An 18,135-nucleotide genomic window follows, 5' to 3' on the forward strand; every position below is an offset into this window, starting at 1 on the left:
AGAAGCTTAAAACAGTAATTAACATGCGTGGTTTGTTGCTCCAAAAATGCACAATGTGCTACAAGAGACAATGCAAAGGAAGACATCAGACTAATCACACAAGAGGTTAATGCGCCCATTAACCATCATATTAAATGGGCATTTTTGCATACGGCTGCTGTGGCTCAGAATTGAGCCTGTGACCTCATGCTCAGCAGCCCGACACCACAGCCATTGAGATAGGGTGTGAGGTTAGATCACCTAAAGCTGGTTGTTTCCGACCACCTGTTAGGTGGTCACTGGAAACTCCATATGCAAGGTATTGTCTTCCAAGCAAGACACTGCGGCAAAATTGTGGTTTTGGTAGGTGAAACCCCAACAATTATTATTAAGCGTAAGCTGTTAACAAGAGGTGCTTAGAACCAGAAGTGGAAAATGGGGATGAGCTGAAGGCAGGAAGTGACCTAACAGAAGTTAGGTGTGACCTGGAAGCCATGTGATGGATGTGGGAAGTGGTTCAAGGGAAGTGCAATGTAAATACTCCAATGATTGTATTGTTTATCAAATTTTCTTTGCACAACTACGGGTATAAACATGATGTAAGAACTTGATTTTCTGTTGCTCAGGCATCCTATTCAAAGAATGAAGCAGAGATCTGGAATACTAAGATCAAAGTCAGCAGCTAGAATGGTCTACATGCGACGTCATTGGGGATGATAGAAATTTCTATTGCAGGAATCTTCACTGAGCACTAGGTCACTGCCAAAATGGCCTCTTGTCTTGAGAAGTCTACTTGCAATATGCGACTGATTGACAGTGCAATCTTCAACAGCAGGAAAAAGGTCTAAGAAGGCTTTCAACACACTTTACACTGCAGAGCAGATGCAGCAGGGCTAAATCTATCTATCTAGTGACTCACTAGGTCATCTCTTTGATCATATGAATGTGTATGTGTGTGAGAGAGAGCACTGACCATCGCAGGAAGTGGTAGGCAGCTTTGCAAGTGTCGCCGGCGGCCAGGGTGCCCAGCTGGTTGTGAGGCATGCCAGACCCAGGGTCCAGTGACAGGGCCTGCCAGTAGTAGCGGGCAGACAACGCAGCCCAGTGACCATGCTCGCGGTCCTCAAGCTCAATCAGGTAGCGTGCTGCAAGCAGTGAAGTGAACCATCGGTGTCAGTATCGGCCACAACCCTAATCAAGTTTATCTGCGATTGATCATGTTCACAGAAGCCAACTTGTAACAACGCTAGCATTAGTCTGGCACTATTGTCAGAATTGAAGCCAGGGAAATATTCTGAACCTAATGTCAAGGTTGGTGGTGCTGAATCTTGCAAGTGCTCTGCCCTATCTTAAATGGTCCAGTGCAAACTTTTGTTATATGGTCTAGGTAGCATTTTATTGAAAGAATTTATCAAATCAGTTTGTCAATGGATGAGTTATAAGATTTGAATATAGTCCCATTAACATGCTGTCAGTAGGCAAGCTTCACTGCCGAAGCAGTGAAGATTGCCTGCAAGTGTCTTTGCAAGTGGAGTTTATTTGCAGTCTTCTCCCACCTACAACAGTTGGCTATGTAGTAAAAATGGCCAAGGGGTAACAAGATGTTCATGTGATGAGCCCCGCCTCCTATTTCTTTTCTCTTCTGTTCTTATTTTTATACATGGTGCATTTCCAGCGGTGGCATTACACATGTTGCGTTGGATGACCACGCAATCACGTGCCATGTTCGGTAACATTGCAAGCAGCGCTTATTGCACAGGGCATTTGTGTGTGCGACTTCTATTCTTGCTCAAGGTGGAGTGCCCTCGAAGGAAAGGCTGCATGACTTTGTTTTAAATTTGAACTGTTTTCGTACGACGTAGCCCTTCTGCTTTGCAGACTTAACTGCCGCTGTGTGATCTACTGATTCCACTTGTTTGTTTGCAAGGCCCAAACCTGGCAAGGGGGCCTTTGCACTTTCAAACACTGAGTATGCATGTAACACATAAAATTAGTAAGCATACAATGAAGGCTAAATCCACAAGGAGGCCTATGTTTCACTTATATGAGAATGAACAGCTTGCTGTAAAAGTAACTGGTGAATTACTAATCTTTGTTTAGATACATGGCAAATTTCAAAGATGGCTGGCTTTACTATACAGTCAAACCCTGATATGTCGAATCTGAAGGGGATTACAAAATAGTTCTATATATAGGTAATGTGATATATAAAATATTTTATATATTGAAAATATTTTCAAGGCGATTTTCCAACTGCTTGATATACACAATAATTTGTTTATGTGGGTTCAATATATGAGGGTTCAACTGTATACCATGTGAATAGACTGTTACCACACCCTGATTGCACTCACCTATATCACCCAATGCAATAAGAAACCGATGGGCAGCCTGTCTAGCCCAGAGCACGTTCTCCACCGGTAGTGGAGGGGATCCATCTTCGGCTGGACGTTTCTGGGACCAGCGTGTACCTGTACACAAAGAGCTCGTAAATACGTGCAGCACCCACCTTGTTAAATGAAATCCACTCATGTCACGGAATTTAAATGTCTTGCAGTACAAAACTTATTTAGAAGCAAATGAATTGATTAATTATAAATCTGCAGAGTCAAAAGTGTACAAGACAGTGACCAGCACAGGCATTACAAGAAAAAAGTTCAGTGATAATTACCATGACAATGTGAACAGCAGTTATGTACAAATTATATTTTAACAACAGTCCATAAATGACAAGAATTGGCACACTTGAGGAGGGCATGCATACTAGCATTAGGAAGCTGTGTAATCATTAATGTGGTTGTGTCAAAACTTTCTGCATGAGAAGTGCTTAGCTACCTCGGTAATCCACACATAGATAGTTGTTCCCATTATGTTTCTGATGTGCATGGAACTGAAGAACAAAAGATAACTTTTGACTATGTGGAAAACATACTGAAACACAATTATAAATGTAAACACCAAACTCACCTCTTTTGTTGCTTTGCTGAACGCTAGTAAGAGTGTGATGCAGAATCGTTTATCATCTACAATATGTATGTGTGTGGGTATATGAATTCTTTTGCCGCAGGTGTTACAGGTTACCGTGTTTCTCTCTATGTAGGAAATGCACACATAAATGTCACGTTGATATAGGCAAACTCCTCGATATAGGCGAGAGGCAAGTTTGTAAAGATCTGTGCATTTCAGATCTGCGAATCCAGCTAAGTTCTCTACAGGCTCGTATGCTGTATTTTAGCTAAGAAACGAGAACTGTGACTTATAACGTAAAGTGCAAATAGACACGTACGGAGCAAGAAAACAGGACGAGCGCTTACTAACAATTGAAAGGTTTATTGGAAAAAAAAAGGTGTTATATATGAAATTTCGCAGAATTTCGCATGTCAAGTGAGTAGCTAACAGCAAGATGGTAGACTGACACGTGCATTTCTGCAAAGTTTCATGTAAAAGCTGTTTTTTTTTCAATACGATCAAATCTCGAAACAATGAATCTCAAGGGACCGCTAAAAAAATGGTTTATTATTAAAAAAAAAAATCGTTGTAGCGAAAAATAAAAAATTCGTGCTAAACTCGTAAGTGCAACTGAATGAGTCACCTACCTTTGCTGGGTATACATCCACGATCGTATTATTCTCTAACAAAACGAGTGCACGTTTATTTGAAAAAGAGAGTCATCTTTGCCTGATGGGTGTAGCTGAACTGCTGCAAGATGAACTCTTCAAAGTGCGCATCCTTTTTATGCACTTCGAAACATCAGCGCAAGATACCAATTCTTCGCGTTGGTTCACGCGCACTGTTTCAATGTCGTCGTCGTCCTTGTCGCCGTTTCCTTACCACTACAAATTACTTGTATGGATCTTATCGGTCGTCAGCTCAGCCGATGTGCATACTTCGTTGTTGCACTGAAACGACGAACGTTCGAATGTTAGTGAAGCACGCACGGGGAGTCTTCAGCGACTTCATCCCATACGTCACTCGCATCACATTTTGCACTGTAGCCGCATTCCTTTCATGCTGCTTCTGGAGCTCATTGTGAACGTACAACCACCAAGCTAAAGGCGAGCATAACAGCCATGCAACAAGCATGCAGACAAAGCTGCTTGATGAATCAAAGGCAATGAGGTGAAGCCTGATGCGGAAAAGAAGAACAGGCGATGGTGATACGGCTATCGCACATTTAGAATAGGGCAGGCGCATATAGAAATAAGCGGGTATTCTGATGATGATAATAGTGGCACTATGGAGCTGGGCATTGTTTACACTGCCGTGAGTAACTTTTTAAATTCCCAATTGGTTATTTTGAAGTGTTGCTGAGATACAAGGGTGATAAAATTCGATACGTTATTCTGAAATATTCGGTATTCGGAAATTCGTAGTAGTGAAATATTTTTACATTAACCCATGGACATTTGGAGGGGGATTATCAAAATAGTCATTAATCTGGCGAAATCATTAATCTGAGGTTCGCTAAAGCGAGATATGACTGTAAACCTTTTAGCTGTTAGTAAGCGCTTGTCCTGTTTTCTTGCTCCATCCATCTATTTGCGCTTTACGTTAAAATGAACCCTTATCAGCTCACCCAATTCATCATCCTATTAAAGAATTATCAGCTCACCTCTGTTAAGGCCTTCGTACTCCCAAATTAGTGGCACGTCCACATTTGTCTCCAGGTTGAGTTGTGCTTCGGCCTGAAGCCTCAGCAACAGGTGGTGGTAGTGGCCCAAGCCAGAATGCAAGTGGGCTCGCAACTCGGCCACAGAATCCTCCTCTGTGGTAGCCTATAAGCAATAAGCATGACATCACCACTAGAGCATTTCACACCCCCACACTTCACTACGTACTTTCTGCACTTCAACACCACAGAAATGCCATTCACTGTCACTGTCAAACAAAACATACCAACACGGCAAAGCAATGACAGTGACAGGAAAGCTTAGCTTCTGCAAATGGTCTTTGGACTACTCACAATGTTTTCGGCGTGTTCCCCAAAGTGCCTGTGCCACTTTTTTTACTAACTTATTACAGGAAAAAAACTTCGTTAAATTGATTTTGGTGGTACCAAGTTTTTGCTAATTCGGGGTGATGACAACATTGAACCCTACGGGTAATAGCCAGGGAATGGAAGTTCCTTCGTTAGAATGGGAACTTTGTAAAACCGGGTTTCGTTATATTGACTTTTAACAGTACAACGTAAGAACAACACACACACACCATTCCAGCAAAGTCGACACTGACAGTGAAATTTCACCTCGAGTGATCGAGTAAGTTGCTAATGCAGCTAAATAAAATTAGAGGGCAATGATTTCTGACCTCTTGAGGCATGCATGCTTCACAACAGGAGAACATGTGTATGCTTGTGCTAATGCATCTCATACTGGCGATTATACATCACAGCCAAGGGGGAGGCAGTACCTTTGTAGCCTTGTAGTGTTGCACAACATCGTAGTAAACCTTGCGCCAGGTAAGTTCCTCTGCTTGACGGCCATATTCAAGTGGAGCGGTAAACAGGAGGCGCTCACAGTAATCCTTCAGCCTGCATGTATGGTGAAGATGCAATGTCAAGTGCACAGGCAGCACACAAAGACTGATATCTCATAACAGAGAGAAACCATAAGCACGGGTGGGACAGCTGAAATTGAACTGAGTTTTTCAAGCCGCAAAATTTCAATTTTGGAGCAGAAGAACCTTGATTTGGAGCAGCAGCATTCAATATGTCATTTTAGGAGCTTGAACAAACAAATTTGTAGCAACTTGGGGGGACAAGTACATATTTTGATCGGCTCAGAATACATATAACACTGAAACAGCATTCAGAGAAAGATTTTTTAACAGATTATCGCAGCTATGAGCTAAACTACCTTTTTCCATACGACATGACCTATCTAGCCCGAGTAACAAACAATATATGAAATAACTTAAAAAAGGTTCTGCAAACTAGGTTCACTTCATAAACATTTGAAAAAAAGAAATTGTGATTGAACAAGAATTGTAGTTACATAGCAGTAGGCCTTTGCTTAAGATCAGTGGTATGACTTAGCAGATTACTGCTTTGGAGCTTTGTGGGTCTGCTTATTTTTAGCTTTTCAAGCTTCCCCAGAGTTTCCTGTAGGTCAGTGGGATTCTTTGTCAGGAAAAAGTCACAATAAGCGCCTTCAGCTATCTGCTCGGCCAGACGATTGCTGTAGCATCAAGTGTACTGCATGCTTTTAACAGGCGACAAAAAAAGCATGCTGCACTGCCGTTCACTGCCACCTCGAGTGGGGCCACCTTCAGTAGTGAGGCGTGGGCGCCAAGAAACCTCGCTGCACTGACTGTCTCATCAAACGTGCGCATATAATACTGCAAGCGTAGCACCGTTGTAAGCGTACTGCACGCTTTTATTAGGGGGCAACACAAAACATGCTGCGCATCAGTCTGTTGCCGCCTTCTTGTGCAAAACCGCTAGAGTACTGCTGTCACAAACGAGCGTGTTAATAAGGCGCGCGCATGGCCGCTTTCAGAAGACAGCGGGAATTAACCAGCTGTTTGCGAAACAAGCGTGTGCAAAAAAAAAAAAAAAAAAAAAAAAAAAAAAAAAAAAACAAGTATCAAAAGACGCCGGCACGTCGCCACCTCCTCCCCCCTCGAAACAGCCACCGTTGAACAAGGGTCTCGGATCAAACGCCCGGCAAAGTCTGGAAACATCTAGAAAGGAGAGATGGTGCGACACTGAGTGACGCCACCGCGAGTGGAACCAACGAGAAGAATCTCGCCCTTTCCCTAGTTTTGGTTGTGGTGCACGATAAAGGAAACACCCAAAGCTACTGGAACCCGGTAGCGAGGAGGTATAAGCGTGCACTGATGGGAAGTTGGTGAGGAGCAGTCAGTCGGTCCGGAGATGGTGAAGTTATGTGGAGTGTGGTTCCGTTGGCCAAAGAAGACGTGTTTTACGATGAAGTGCAGTCAGTTAGTCGCCGATCTGGAAGAATCGAGTGATGACGCCGTATGAGCAGTGAAAAGTTACGTGTTTCCTGAAAGAGAAACATTTGGGGCCAACGACGGAAGAGAACAACGACGATCAGCGCTGGAGTTTGCGTGAGTGTTTCCTGGAGGAGAAGCATTCAAGTTACGCTTCAAGAACTGTGGACTGCATATGTTTGGTGAATATTCAGGACTCTAACGGTTCCTGAATAGGTTGTAATGCATGAGATTGCATTTGTAGTGCTCGATCCGTTTGTTTTGTTCCAGTTGTGTTATAACGCCATCTGAGTTATATTGTGAGTTGTAAGTGATACTAGCAGAGTGTGCATGTTTGTGTTATCGACTCTCGGCTCTGACTCGGTCTTTGGACCCCAACTGGCGTTCGCTGGCGCACCAAAAGGACCAACTCTAAATTGTCCGCGCTTTCGTGGTGCGTTTTCGGAGGGCCGAGACGCCAGCCCTTGGAATTCGCCCGGCGATTGCCAACCCGATTAACGGGATCAGTGACAATTATTCTGGCGTCCGCGACACATATTGAGACTACAGTATGACCTGTACTTGCGGGGTCGTACCCAGCAATTATAGCATATCACAGCAATTAGTGTGATCATGGATCGGCAAAATAGCGAAGCAGCTCAGATAGCTAGAGAATTAGGTGGCGGTGTGAGAAAACTACCAGGTGCCCTATCTAACAGAGAAATCAGTTGTTATTTTTATGCTTCCGTATTGATCAAAGTGTTCTGTAACTCTTTCTGCTCATATATATTGACTTCCTGCCCATAAACCACCAGTTCAAACCTGCGAACCCAGGGACTTCTGAAATTGCGAGACTCGCCGTGAGAGGGGGGCAGGAAAAATTGTTTCGGGAGACGCCTGCGATTGGTCAACAATACTGTCCTTATCTCATATTGTCACTTCAAAGGGGCCCTGCAATACTTTTTGATTATACTCAGCATTCACTGCAGATCAGTAAATCGAGGACCTTGTGAACATGTGAGACAAATATAGCACTGCATGGCACACGGAATTTGCACTGTCATTTCACAGACAGCCAAAAATGGTTCGCTCTCCTCTCAGCAAAATGAAACGGACATGGCCAATGACTGATCTCATGATCACGAACGCATCCTTGGTGAACTTTATATGAGTAGTTTCGAGTTCTATAAACAACAGATATAAATTTATCTCCCTTTGGAAACACCGAACTAAGCCCTCTTAGTGCTTCCCGTCTCGGTCAATGGTCATCTGCTTATTCTGTTTTTTCCCATGTTCATATGAGGCACCATGCGGCTTAATAAAGCCCGTGCTATTTTGAACTCTACGGACCTGAGTGGCTCACTTGCCTCACACTGAACACACTAACATCGTACCCAACGATTCATATCAGTTAGAAATTCACCAGGATGCTCGACAAAGCGCTTTCTCTTTTACGTGCCTCGCAAGCTGGATGCCTTGGCAAACATCGCTTGGCGCTTAGCTTATTGAAACTGCTTCAAAATGCGCTATCTGGGTTTCGGTACTATCAGTCAGCCAACCTGACACAGTACAACACCGGTGAGCACCTGGTACTCGCAGAGCTTCGCCATACTTTAGAACAACCATAGCGTGGTAGTACAAGAAGTGCTTGTGCATTGCACAGTTACCGTGGGCACGATGGGGTGCTGCGGCGCTGGTCTCGCGATTACAGGTGATCATACCAGTACTGTAGTATTTTTTTTCTTCGAAATTGGGTTAAGGCGGTTTATTGGGAGATTTATGGCCGCGATCATACAATCGAGAAGACAGGTCAGAAATCGGGAGTCTACCGGGCAAATCAGGAGAGTTGGCAGGTGTGCCAGTTGGAAGTCAGCGCTGGTCTGGTGCATATGCTTGCTGTGCCAGTGTTGTTTTTGTACTGTTAACTGTTGAAAACCTACAATTCTGTGATGTTTCTTGAAAGAAATAAAAGAAAGAGGCAGACAGAAAGAAATTGTGCACGCACCTTGCCCTGAGATGTGTCACCTCTTGAGCAAAGAAAGCTCCAAATGAGGAAGCACCCCGAAGCCACTCCTCCAAGCGCCGAGCTGCTTCTGAGGCACTCCTGCAAGGGTAAGTGTGGCAACGCAACATTGTAATCATACTAGCATGTTTGTTGCCACTGAGGGCAGCTAGACCAAATGGGGATTATAGCCGGGTGCCTGCAAAGGTCAGCAAGAGGGGGTGACACTTGCTCTAAGCAACATTGAATTTGCCCATAATATAGGGGCAATAAGACTTAAAGGAGTACTGACACGAATTTTAAATATTATTGGATTGTTGCGGTAAATAAAAACACTGATGTCGAGAACCCTAAAAAGAATATTGTGGTGCCTGGGAATGCATTGAATATATATTTTTAATACCACTACCTTAAAAAAACACTTCCGGTTTCGATATCAAGGGGGCGGTCTCTCAGTGACGTGTCACCGCAGTATGATGTCACGGGGAGACAGCAACTCGCGATGTACTCGCTGCAGATCTGTCATCTGCTCATGGTGCACGTAAACAACAATTAGCGAATTGTCATCCAGTGACCACGACACTGATTTCTGCGATTTAGGCTGCATGCAGGATGCAGAATTCGCAAACTCATTGGAACCGTGTTGACTCGTCCGGATAATGTCTATTGCAGTGGGACTGGCTTGCAGATGCTAAGCGACAAAAACTTTAAAATCAAAGTAGAATACTTTCTACATGCTGTCTGACTCCGGCGTGTGGAGTGTTAAAACTGCATATCAGGGAAACACAAAATGTCCCTTTTGCGATGTCTCAAAATAGTGAGTACTCCTTTAAGTCTCGGGCAGACTTTAGCTTAAAAGAAGGTTTTAAGGAGAATTGTAAGTTTTGCTGTATATATACATATATCTAATTGGTAGATCTTGTACATAAGTAGGAACCTGTGATAAGTGAAGCTTTCTTTCACATTTATCACAATGCTTTCACTTCTACATAGCTCACTGAATGCACTGGTGCCACTCTGCTCCCTTTCTTTATCCTCTGTTACCCAGTTCTTTTACTCCCCTACCCTAGTCCTGTAACTAGGTCAATGACATTGGTATGCCACAAAAACGATGTGATTGCTATAAGACACAGCTGTGAAATTTCACACTATGTATGAGAATATCAGTGTAGAGTTAAAAAGCAAGATGTGACCGCCATTTTTGTTTTTTGTACGAGGCTGTCTTTTCTCCAGTGCAAATGCAAGAAGTTTGGAAAACAAAATCTAGCAAATTTACTTGCAGTGTATTCTATTTTGCTACAGATCGCACACTATGAAAACTTCTGATGACACGTTTTAGTTACTACTAATGGCATTCACATTGCTAACCATCCGTAATGAACAACCAGAGCAATTTATGAAGTGCACATGCGTTTCTGCCTGTTGGCACCGCACCATTCATTTTTCATATTAACAGCAATGTTTAACACAGCTGAACTAATATCCAGGCTACTTATGGATCCAAGCAAGGTTTACAACAATATTTATGACTTTAAACATTTGTAATAAGATTGTAGTAAAATGAACATACACTGTTGTCCTTTATGAGAGGGAACATGTGAGCGCGTGGCCTGCGCTTTGTCGCGGCTGTCTGCAGTGCCACCAACCAAGAACCGATGAAGAAAGCATGCCCGCTTTTGGCGTCATCTATTGGTAAACAAAATGAGTCATGGCTGTTGGACAAGCGCTGCTAGATTACGCTCCTGCTCCAGTCTCGCAGCGAGTGATTACGCCAAAAGCCGACGCGCGTTCTTTAGTCGTCGGTTGATGGTGCTGGAGGCAGTTTCCGCAGAGCGCAGTCCACCCGCTCACATGTTCCCTTTCATAAAGGACGACAGCGTACATGGCAGGGGATGCTTTTAGCTTGAGTCTGAATATTCAAGTGTAAATTTTTAAACATGAAGCATTATTATGTTTCTATGCACTATGGAAAGCCAGAACGATGCTATAGTACGCGTAAAGAATAAAATACACACAGCAAGATCAGGGGCAAATGTGTGTGAAACAATATCAAAGAATTACGAAAACATGCATGCGTGCCTTCCAGTTAATTGAAAGAGAATCATGACAGTCATCACTTACATTCCACTTAAGGTGTGCAAAGGCACAGACATAAGGCAAAGCAAGTGTGCACATAATTTGGTCTGTCGGTTGCACCATATTTTAAGAAGCAATTGCGATTCAGCCGCCTGTCACAATTGAAGGCATGTGGAATAACTGCGAGCATACAGCACAGCGACACCACTACTGATAGCCTCCACCACGATGCCAGACAGAGAGTCAATGTAATCGACTAACTTACCAATAAAAGTTCTTTTTCGATTGGAACGTTGCGTTTCTACCACTACATTCTTATGTTATCCCTAACTTAAACCACACTATCCATTCGTTTCACTTATAAGTGTCCCCTTTATTAACGGAGAATGAGAAACGGACAGCATAAGAAAGAAAGGCCATCCATTGTACTGCTTAATATTTCAAGACATGAAGGAACATGTCACCATGCAAAGTAAGTGAGCTAAGAACAGGTCATAGCTATTCTAAATAGAAGCTACGTGTTATGCACGTATGATTCAACACAACCCTCATTATTTTCATTTATGGCTTAACATGCTCAGGGCTGGGCAAAGATACTTTGAAATTGCATCGCGATACGATACAAGATACTCAGGCAAGAAGTATTTGAGATACAGATACAAGATACTGCAACACTGATTGTATCCGATACGATACATTCCAATTGTATCTTAAGATACTTCGATACATTCTCAAATGTGTTAATATATTTCTATATAATGCTGCAGTAAACGCCTATGCACATAGATGTTCGCTTGAAAATTCATTAACTGCGACCAATTGTGTTTCATTTTAGTGAAAACTCTGTTAGTATCTTCTTGTTCAAGGCATATCTGTTTCATTCTGAAACAACTTATTGGCGCTGTTTTAGCTGCTTAACACGACAGCTCTTTATACATTTCGCTGATAGCTGTTCTTGCTTGTAGCTTTTGTAACTGATGGGAGCTAGTCGCTGCTCTGCTTGCTGACCAGCAAGCCGGTGGCCAAGTAACCATATGAATTTCAATAAGGAGCCTCTGCACGACAGTGCAAATACCGCTGTGGAGTTCTACCTTGCCGGTAAACATATTAAGGTTTCGCAATAGCGGATCACCGGGCAGGTGTACGTCACCAAGAACATGTGCAGCCCAGAAACGTTTCAGACGTATTGTACAGTTACGCAAAGCGCTGCAGGACACCGCCGCTATTCACGTTATTGACATTTATAGATCCGATTACCTGGTGATAGCAACAATAAAAGGATTCAGGGAAGCCTAAACAACGTAAACAAATATATCCAAGTAAAATAGTAAAGCAGTTCCGTATCAGACACATAGAAGCAGTATAGAAACACGATACAGGAGGCATCCCCAAGAGCTAATAATAATTGTTGCGTTTTACGTCGAAAAACCACGATATGATTATGAAAGACTCTGTATGGAGGGCTCCGGAAATTTTGACCACCTGGCGTTCTAAAGCCTACATACAAGCACACGGGCCTCTAACATTTTCCCTTTATCGCAATCTGCTACCGCGACATTCGGGCCAGCAGTCAAGCGCCATAAGCACTGGACCACCGCGACGGATAACCCCTAATAGCTACGACAATTAAATTCGGTGCCTATGAAAAATGGCGTAAAACGACTCTTTGGGACGCTCATGAGAAAAACGGAGCATGTGGTATAACAGTGTTCCTCGAATATCTTTGCGAACGTATTTAAGATGGTGCCTAATAATTTACGTTATTATAATGCAAACTCAAATTTGTTAATTTACTTAGCAGTAAGCAGTATTATCGTTACTGTATACTCCAGGCACGCCCATGCATTATATATTTGTTCTCAACATCACCTTTACATCAGAGTAAATTCAAGTGGAATATAGGTATACAAACTCATATTCCACTTGAAGAAGAAAAGAAGCAGAAATTACGCAGACATTTAAAACTAGGAATAAAGCAGATAGCTTACATTGGCAGCACGTTAAAGGCATATTGCAGTAAGCAGACCGGCAGAAAAAAAAACAATATAGAGACATAGGTAAAATGTACAAGATGGAGAAGGACAGCTAAGAAATAACTTCTGCTAACAATCAAATTATGATTTTAAAAACTCTTTAAATAAAAGAAAAACAGACGTACGCCAAGATAGCGTCTGTTAGGTGAATGCTTGTTCTGTTAAATCCAGCATCGGTACCGTTGGTGCTATAGCTGTTAGAATCTTATTTGCATATAAGTCAATCTCATTGCATGTAATTCGAACTTACATACACGAGATCCTTCAAATCGCCGAAGTGTGAAAGCCACGAGAGGCAAAGCAACCAGCCATTCTTGCATTCTTCAGACTTTGTAACGAAGCACTACACCAGAGGAACTTCGATAATGACTTTACAGCGGCATCAGCATGTGTGCGAAAGACGCCGCACGCATTGTAGTACGCGGCAAAGTAGAGCGGCTAAGTGCCGAGTGTCATGGCACTGACAAAACTAAAGAAACAATTAAACAAGAATTCGGCTGGGCGCAGACGTTCGCGCGCTTGTCTGTCGAGACGACGCGAGCGCCACCTCGTAACTCTGCTCAACCAATACATAGGGACGCTGAGAGCTCATCACCTATCCTCGCTGGAAAACTCTTGCGGAAAGATAAAATAATGTCACAGCCTTTAGTTTTATTCTAGTGACCTAGTGGCAGCAGCATCAGCTTGAGAAGCTCGAGCTCAGCCAACGTTTATTGCTTCGCACGGTGGTGGTGCAATCGCAGTATCTTGTATCTTAAGATACGCGATACATTCTTCAATGTATCGGAAATACGGATACAGATACTTGTTTGGCGAGACGTATCGCGATACAGATACAAGATACCCAAAAAGTATCTAAGATAGTATCGAAGATACATGTATCTTCGATACTGCCCAGCACTGAACATGCTGATCAGTGTTTAAAGGGACACTAAAGGCAGATAAATATTAAAGGGGTACTGACACCTTTTTTCGAAGGCGAGTTTACTCTGCCATACATATCTCCTGTATGCAGAGACGGCTCTGAGCAAGTGTGAAGCTCAGCAAATGCTGATAAGATATTTTAATTTGATATTAAAGTCAATTTTTCCATGGCGCACCTACTGACATCGACATTAGCTTGACGTCAGGCTACAGTACAAATTCTGGTGACTTCACGCAGCAGTCTGGCTTGTTGTGATGACGTTAGGTACCGAAACTTCCAAGATGGCTGCTTGTACGTCATCAAAACTTCCAAAATGGCCGCTTGTGCGTGGAAACGTCACTATATATTGTGCAAGGACGTGACGAGAAGCCCATACCGTGTTGTGACGTCAAGGTACAGTAGGAACCGAAACTAGCTTTTAAAAACATACTGTAATTACTTTATCAGGGCGCACTCGCGCTTAGCACTACCTTTTCTAGGCTCTTGAGGGCTTGACCTTTCATTTGACGCAAAAAAACGACAACTGAAAATATTCGTGTCAGTACCCCTTTAAGTCGACGTTGATTGTTGAAATAGCGGTCCAGAAACCTCGTAGTACTACTTTTGTGCCAAGGAAGTGCTTATTTTTAAATAAAATCACGTTTTAGTGGTCCGCATCGCGTTAGTGCACTTGAAATCACCCGCCTGAAAGCTGTCTTTCTCACGTCACTGTTGCCGTGCCCAACGTTGCCCGCCTTTACTACGCGGCGGCGTGCACCATTCGGGCATCTGGCAACATCACATGCATGCGGCATTTTGTCGAACTTTCTGTCAGAGCGACTTTCACGAGCGCGCAAAACACACGCAGCAGTACGTGATACCGAAAGTACCACTGAGATGTGACCGCGTGAGCGAAGCAGGGCGCCGGGCGAAGCGCAGTTCGGCGAAAACGGAACTTTTGAACCATTCGCACCGTTCCACATGGCAACGCCAAAGAGGTTCTTTTTTCCATGAATAAAAACAGAAATGAACAAGCAGCATTTTAGTATGTCTCTTGATGCACGAAAGGTTCTTTTTTTATTGCAGCTAGTTTGATTACTAGTGATGAATTGCAGTCGGACGCTCTCAGGTCATCGGGATCATTTCCAGAATGTCCCACTCGCGGCGCACGTCGTGTGATACATTTAGCTTAATTTCTTGGTAAGTAGGGCACTGCTGTTGATAATACTGCCATTTTAGACGTTGTCGTACACCGAGCTTTCACTCTGACATAAATTGTTATTTGCCTTTAGTGTCCCTTTAAGAGAACGTTGCAAATCAATCGCGACGTATGAGGTGTGTTCAAAAAGAAGCCGAACTTTTGAAATAGTGTGCCAACCATCACAGGGAGTGCACTGCAGCAACTAAGTGCACGTAGCGGCCCGTTTAGACACTCATTCGAAGCATTTTGTTCCGACCGTTAGTTCGCGAGCTACAGCCACTAAAGTGAGCACATGGACAAGCTGTTCTTTGGATTAGGGCCAAAGTGGTAATGAAAGAGCTGGAAGAACAATGTGTGTGCGTGAAGTTTTGCTACAAACTTGGGAAAACTTTCACAGACATTTCACTTGCTTAGCCAAGCATAAGGGGAGGAATGTATGAGTTGCACACAGGGCTATGAGTGGTTTAAGCGTTTCGAACACGGCAGAATGTTGGTCAGTGACTATCCCAAGCCAGCATGACCTTTGACATCAACAGATGATGACCATGACGAGAGAGTTCATGCTGTGATTCATGGAAATCATCACTTAACTGTTTGAGAAGTTGTTAATGAAGAGGGTATCAGCGTAAGATCATGCCATGAAATTTTGAGCGACAAACTTGAGATGCGCCGTGTCAGTGCAAAATTCGTGCCGCGTTCGCTGACAGACGAGCAAAAACAGACCCGTGCTGAAATTAGACAGGAAGTGCTTGCTGCTGCCAATGACAGAATGAAAACTTTCTTAGAAACATCATAACAGGCAATGACACACGGGTTTAGGGCTACGACGTTGAAACAAAGGTGCAGTCATCGCAGTGGGTGGGCAAAGGTTCTCGTCATCAAAAAAAAAAAAAAAAACATGCATGAATTGGTCAAAGATGAAGGTGATGTTGGTTGTGTTTTTTTATTTCAAGGGCATTGTTCACCAGGAAATTGTACCAAATGGTCAGATGGTAAACAAGGAAGTCTACCAGGGAATTCTAGTGCGTTTGAGAGTTTATGTGCACAGTAAGAGGCCAGAATTGTGGGAAAACCAGACTTGGATGTTGCATCATGACGATGCACAGGTTCATGCGTTGCTCCTTGTCAAAACACCTCACTCCTGTTGTGGCCCACCGACCATATTCTCCAGACCTAGCCCCAGCAGACTTTTTTTTCTATTTCCCAAACTTAAAACCACGTTAAAAGGACGTTGTTTCCAAACCATAGAGGAGATCCAGGACAGTGCGAGAAGAGACCTGCGCGCCATCCGAGAAAGTGCATTCCAGGAGGTTTTCCAAAAATGAAAGAAACTATGAGAACAGTGCAGTGCGGGTAGAGGGGACTACTTTGAGGAAGACAGTGTTTCAAATTTTGTACCATAAGCAATAAAGGTATTACAGCAAAAGCTCAGTTTCCTTTTTTTTTTTTTTGACACACCTTGTTTACCTTGACATGCTTACCACTGAATCAGGTGGTCAATCAAGTAAAATTTTATTTATTCCACCTGAGTAACATGCAACAAAGCTTCTTTTTGGGCAAGTATAATGCAGTGATTTGTTTCACTTAATTTTACTCCCTTCTGATCATTTATAGCACCAGATGATCCTGGCAACAGCAGAGGTGGAGGGCTGTTTGGATTACTGATGAAGCCCATGATCAAAAAATAAAAATAATCAGAACAAGACCGTTACATTGCTACAGCCCTGGAGTAAATTCAGGCCAGGAGAAATTGCCTGTGAAGGGACACGAGTGAAAAGATCCAGGGAAGCCAAAAGGATTTATCTTTTCTTAGTTAAAATGAAACAAGCAAACAGGCAAAGAAGCCAGGGAAATCACACAGGAAACTAACTGGTACTTTGATACTTATGGGGCTCCTCATGCTTCAGCAGAGATCGACCAGAGCAGTCAATGTGATAGCCCTTATATACAATACAACCTGCCAGCAGTGAAATATGACTCAATTGTCAGTTGGTTTTGTGAATGCCTGTAAATGCTGCTGTGGAATACAGCGCGCGGTGCACGCAGCAACCATGAGAAGTGAGGAACAGACAGATTAGAAGTGGCGATATTAAATATGCAGTCGTTAGTAGCTATGTACAACACAACAAACATTACAAAATAAAGAATAGTATTTTGTGCTCTGCACTGTACAGTATGCATTACTGAAGTGCCACCACACCTTGGGAAATGTCAATATAAAGTAAAAAAATGATAAGATTAATTAAGTTCATAGGTGCAACCTTCGATTATAGCATTTATTAGTGCTTATAAATATAAACTTATGTTTGAAGGACTAAATAAATATTAACTGTAGGAGGTTCTTTAGTACAAAGCAAAACACTACCAGGGTAGCAGTGGGTCTGTAAGCATATCAGCAAACAGCTACAACGGGTAGCACTGTCAACTTGAATGCAGTGCATACTTTCGCAATGCATACGACGTGGAACGCTTTCGATGTGTGATGTGGACCGCTTTGGCACGATGGGACGCAAGCAAGGGAGAGGTGGCCTCGGATTGCAGTTAGCTTTCCCGCGACATTGCCACGTGAAATGATCTGCCCAGAAAACGTGCAAAAAGAAACGTCCTCAGACGAATATCTGAGCTCGAAAACGTACGTGACGCCACTACACAGCCTCACAAATTTGATCAGATTCAGATTTTTGACAAAAAATGCAATCACAGTTTACAGTAAGTTAAGAATTATAAAACAAGCTACAGAATAACACTATGGAAGTATTAAAGAAGGCCCAACGTGCCATTTTACGCAATATAAGCCATGCATCAAAACAAGCCATCGCTATTTTTACTGTTATTTTTTACGGCCTTCGTTACTTGTTCTTCGACGCGTTACGAAGACCAGATACCCGGAAGGTTTATAAGTTGACAGTAACCGAAATGTTTGGTACAAATGAGCGCTCTTTGTCGTTAAGGCAGCCTTCTTTACGTCCGGCGCGTCAGACGAAAAGGTTCAGCGTTCGTCACGAAC

The 18,135-nt window shown here is 43.0% G+C and overlaps 1 protein-coding gene across 2 annotated transcripts in view; it reads right to left on the reverse strand.

Moving 5' to 3' along the window:
• Positions 1–18,135, reverse strand: part of LOC119389454 (nonsense-mediated mRNA decay factor SMG5) — a 57,885-nt gene that overhangs the window by 39,365 nt on the left and 385 nt on the right. For both annotated transcript variants that reach the window (XM_049414431.1, XM_049414432.1), the window contains exons 2-6: positions 8,918–9,016; positions 5,389–5,509; positions 4,592–4,754; positions 2,334–2,450; positions 953–1,124 (exon numbers count right to left, since the gene is read on the reverse strand). In XM_049414431.1, the coding sequence (XP_049270388.1) occupies positions 953–1,124; positions 2,334–2,450; positions 4,592–4,754; positions 5,389–5,509; positions 8,918–9,016 (672 nt within the window). The remainder of the gene's footprint in view (positions 1–952; positions 1,125–2,333; positions 2,451–4,591; positions 4,755–5,388; positions 5,510–8,917; positions 9,017–18,135) is intronic.

The sequence above is a fragment of the Rhipicephalus sanguineus genome, chromosome 4 (assembly GCF_013339695.2).
Source record: "Rhipicephalus sanguineus isolate Rsan-2018 chromosome 4, BIME_Rsan_1.4, whole genome shotgun sequence".
Taxonomy (NCBI): Eukaryota; Metazoa; Arthropoda; class Arachnida; order Ixodida; family Ixodidae; genus Rhipicephalus; species Rhipicephalus sanguineus.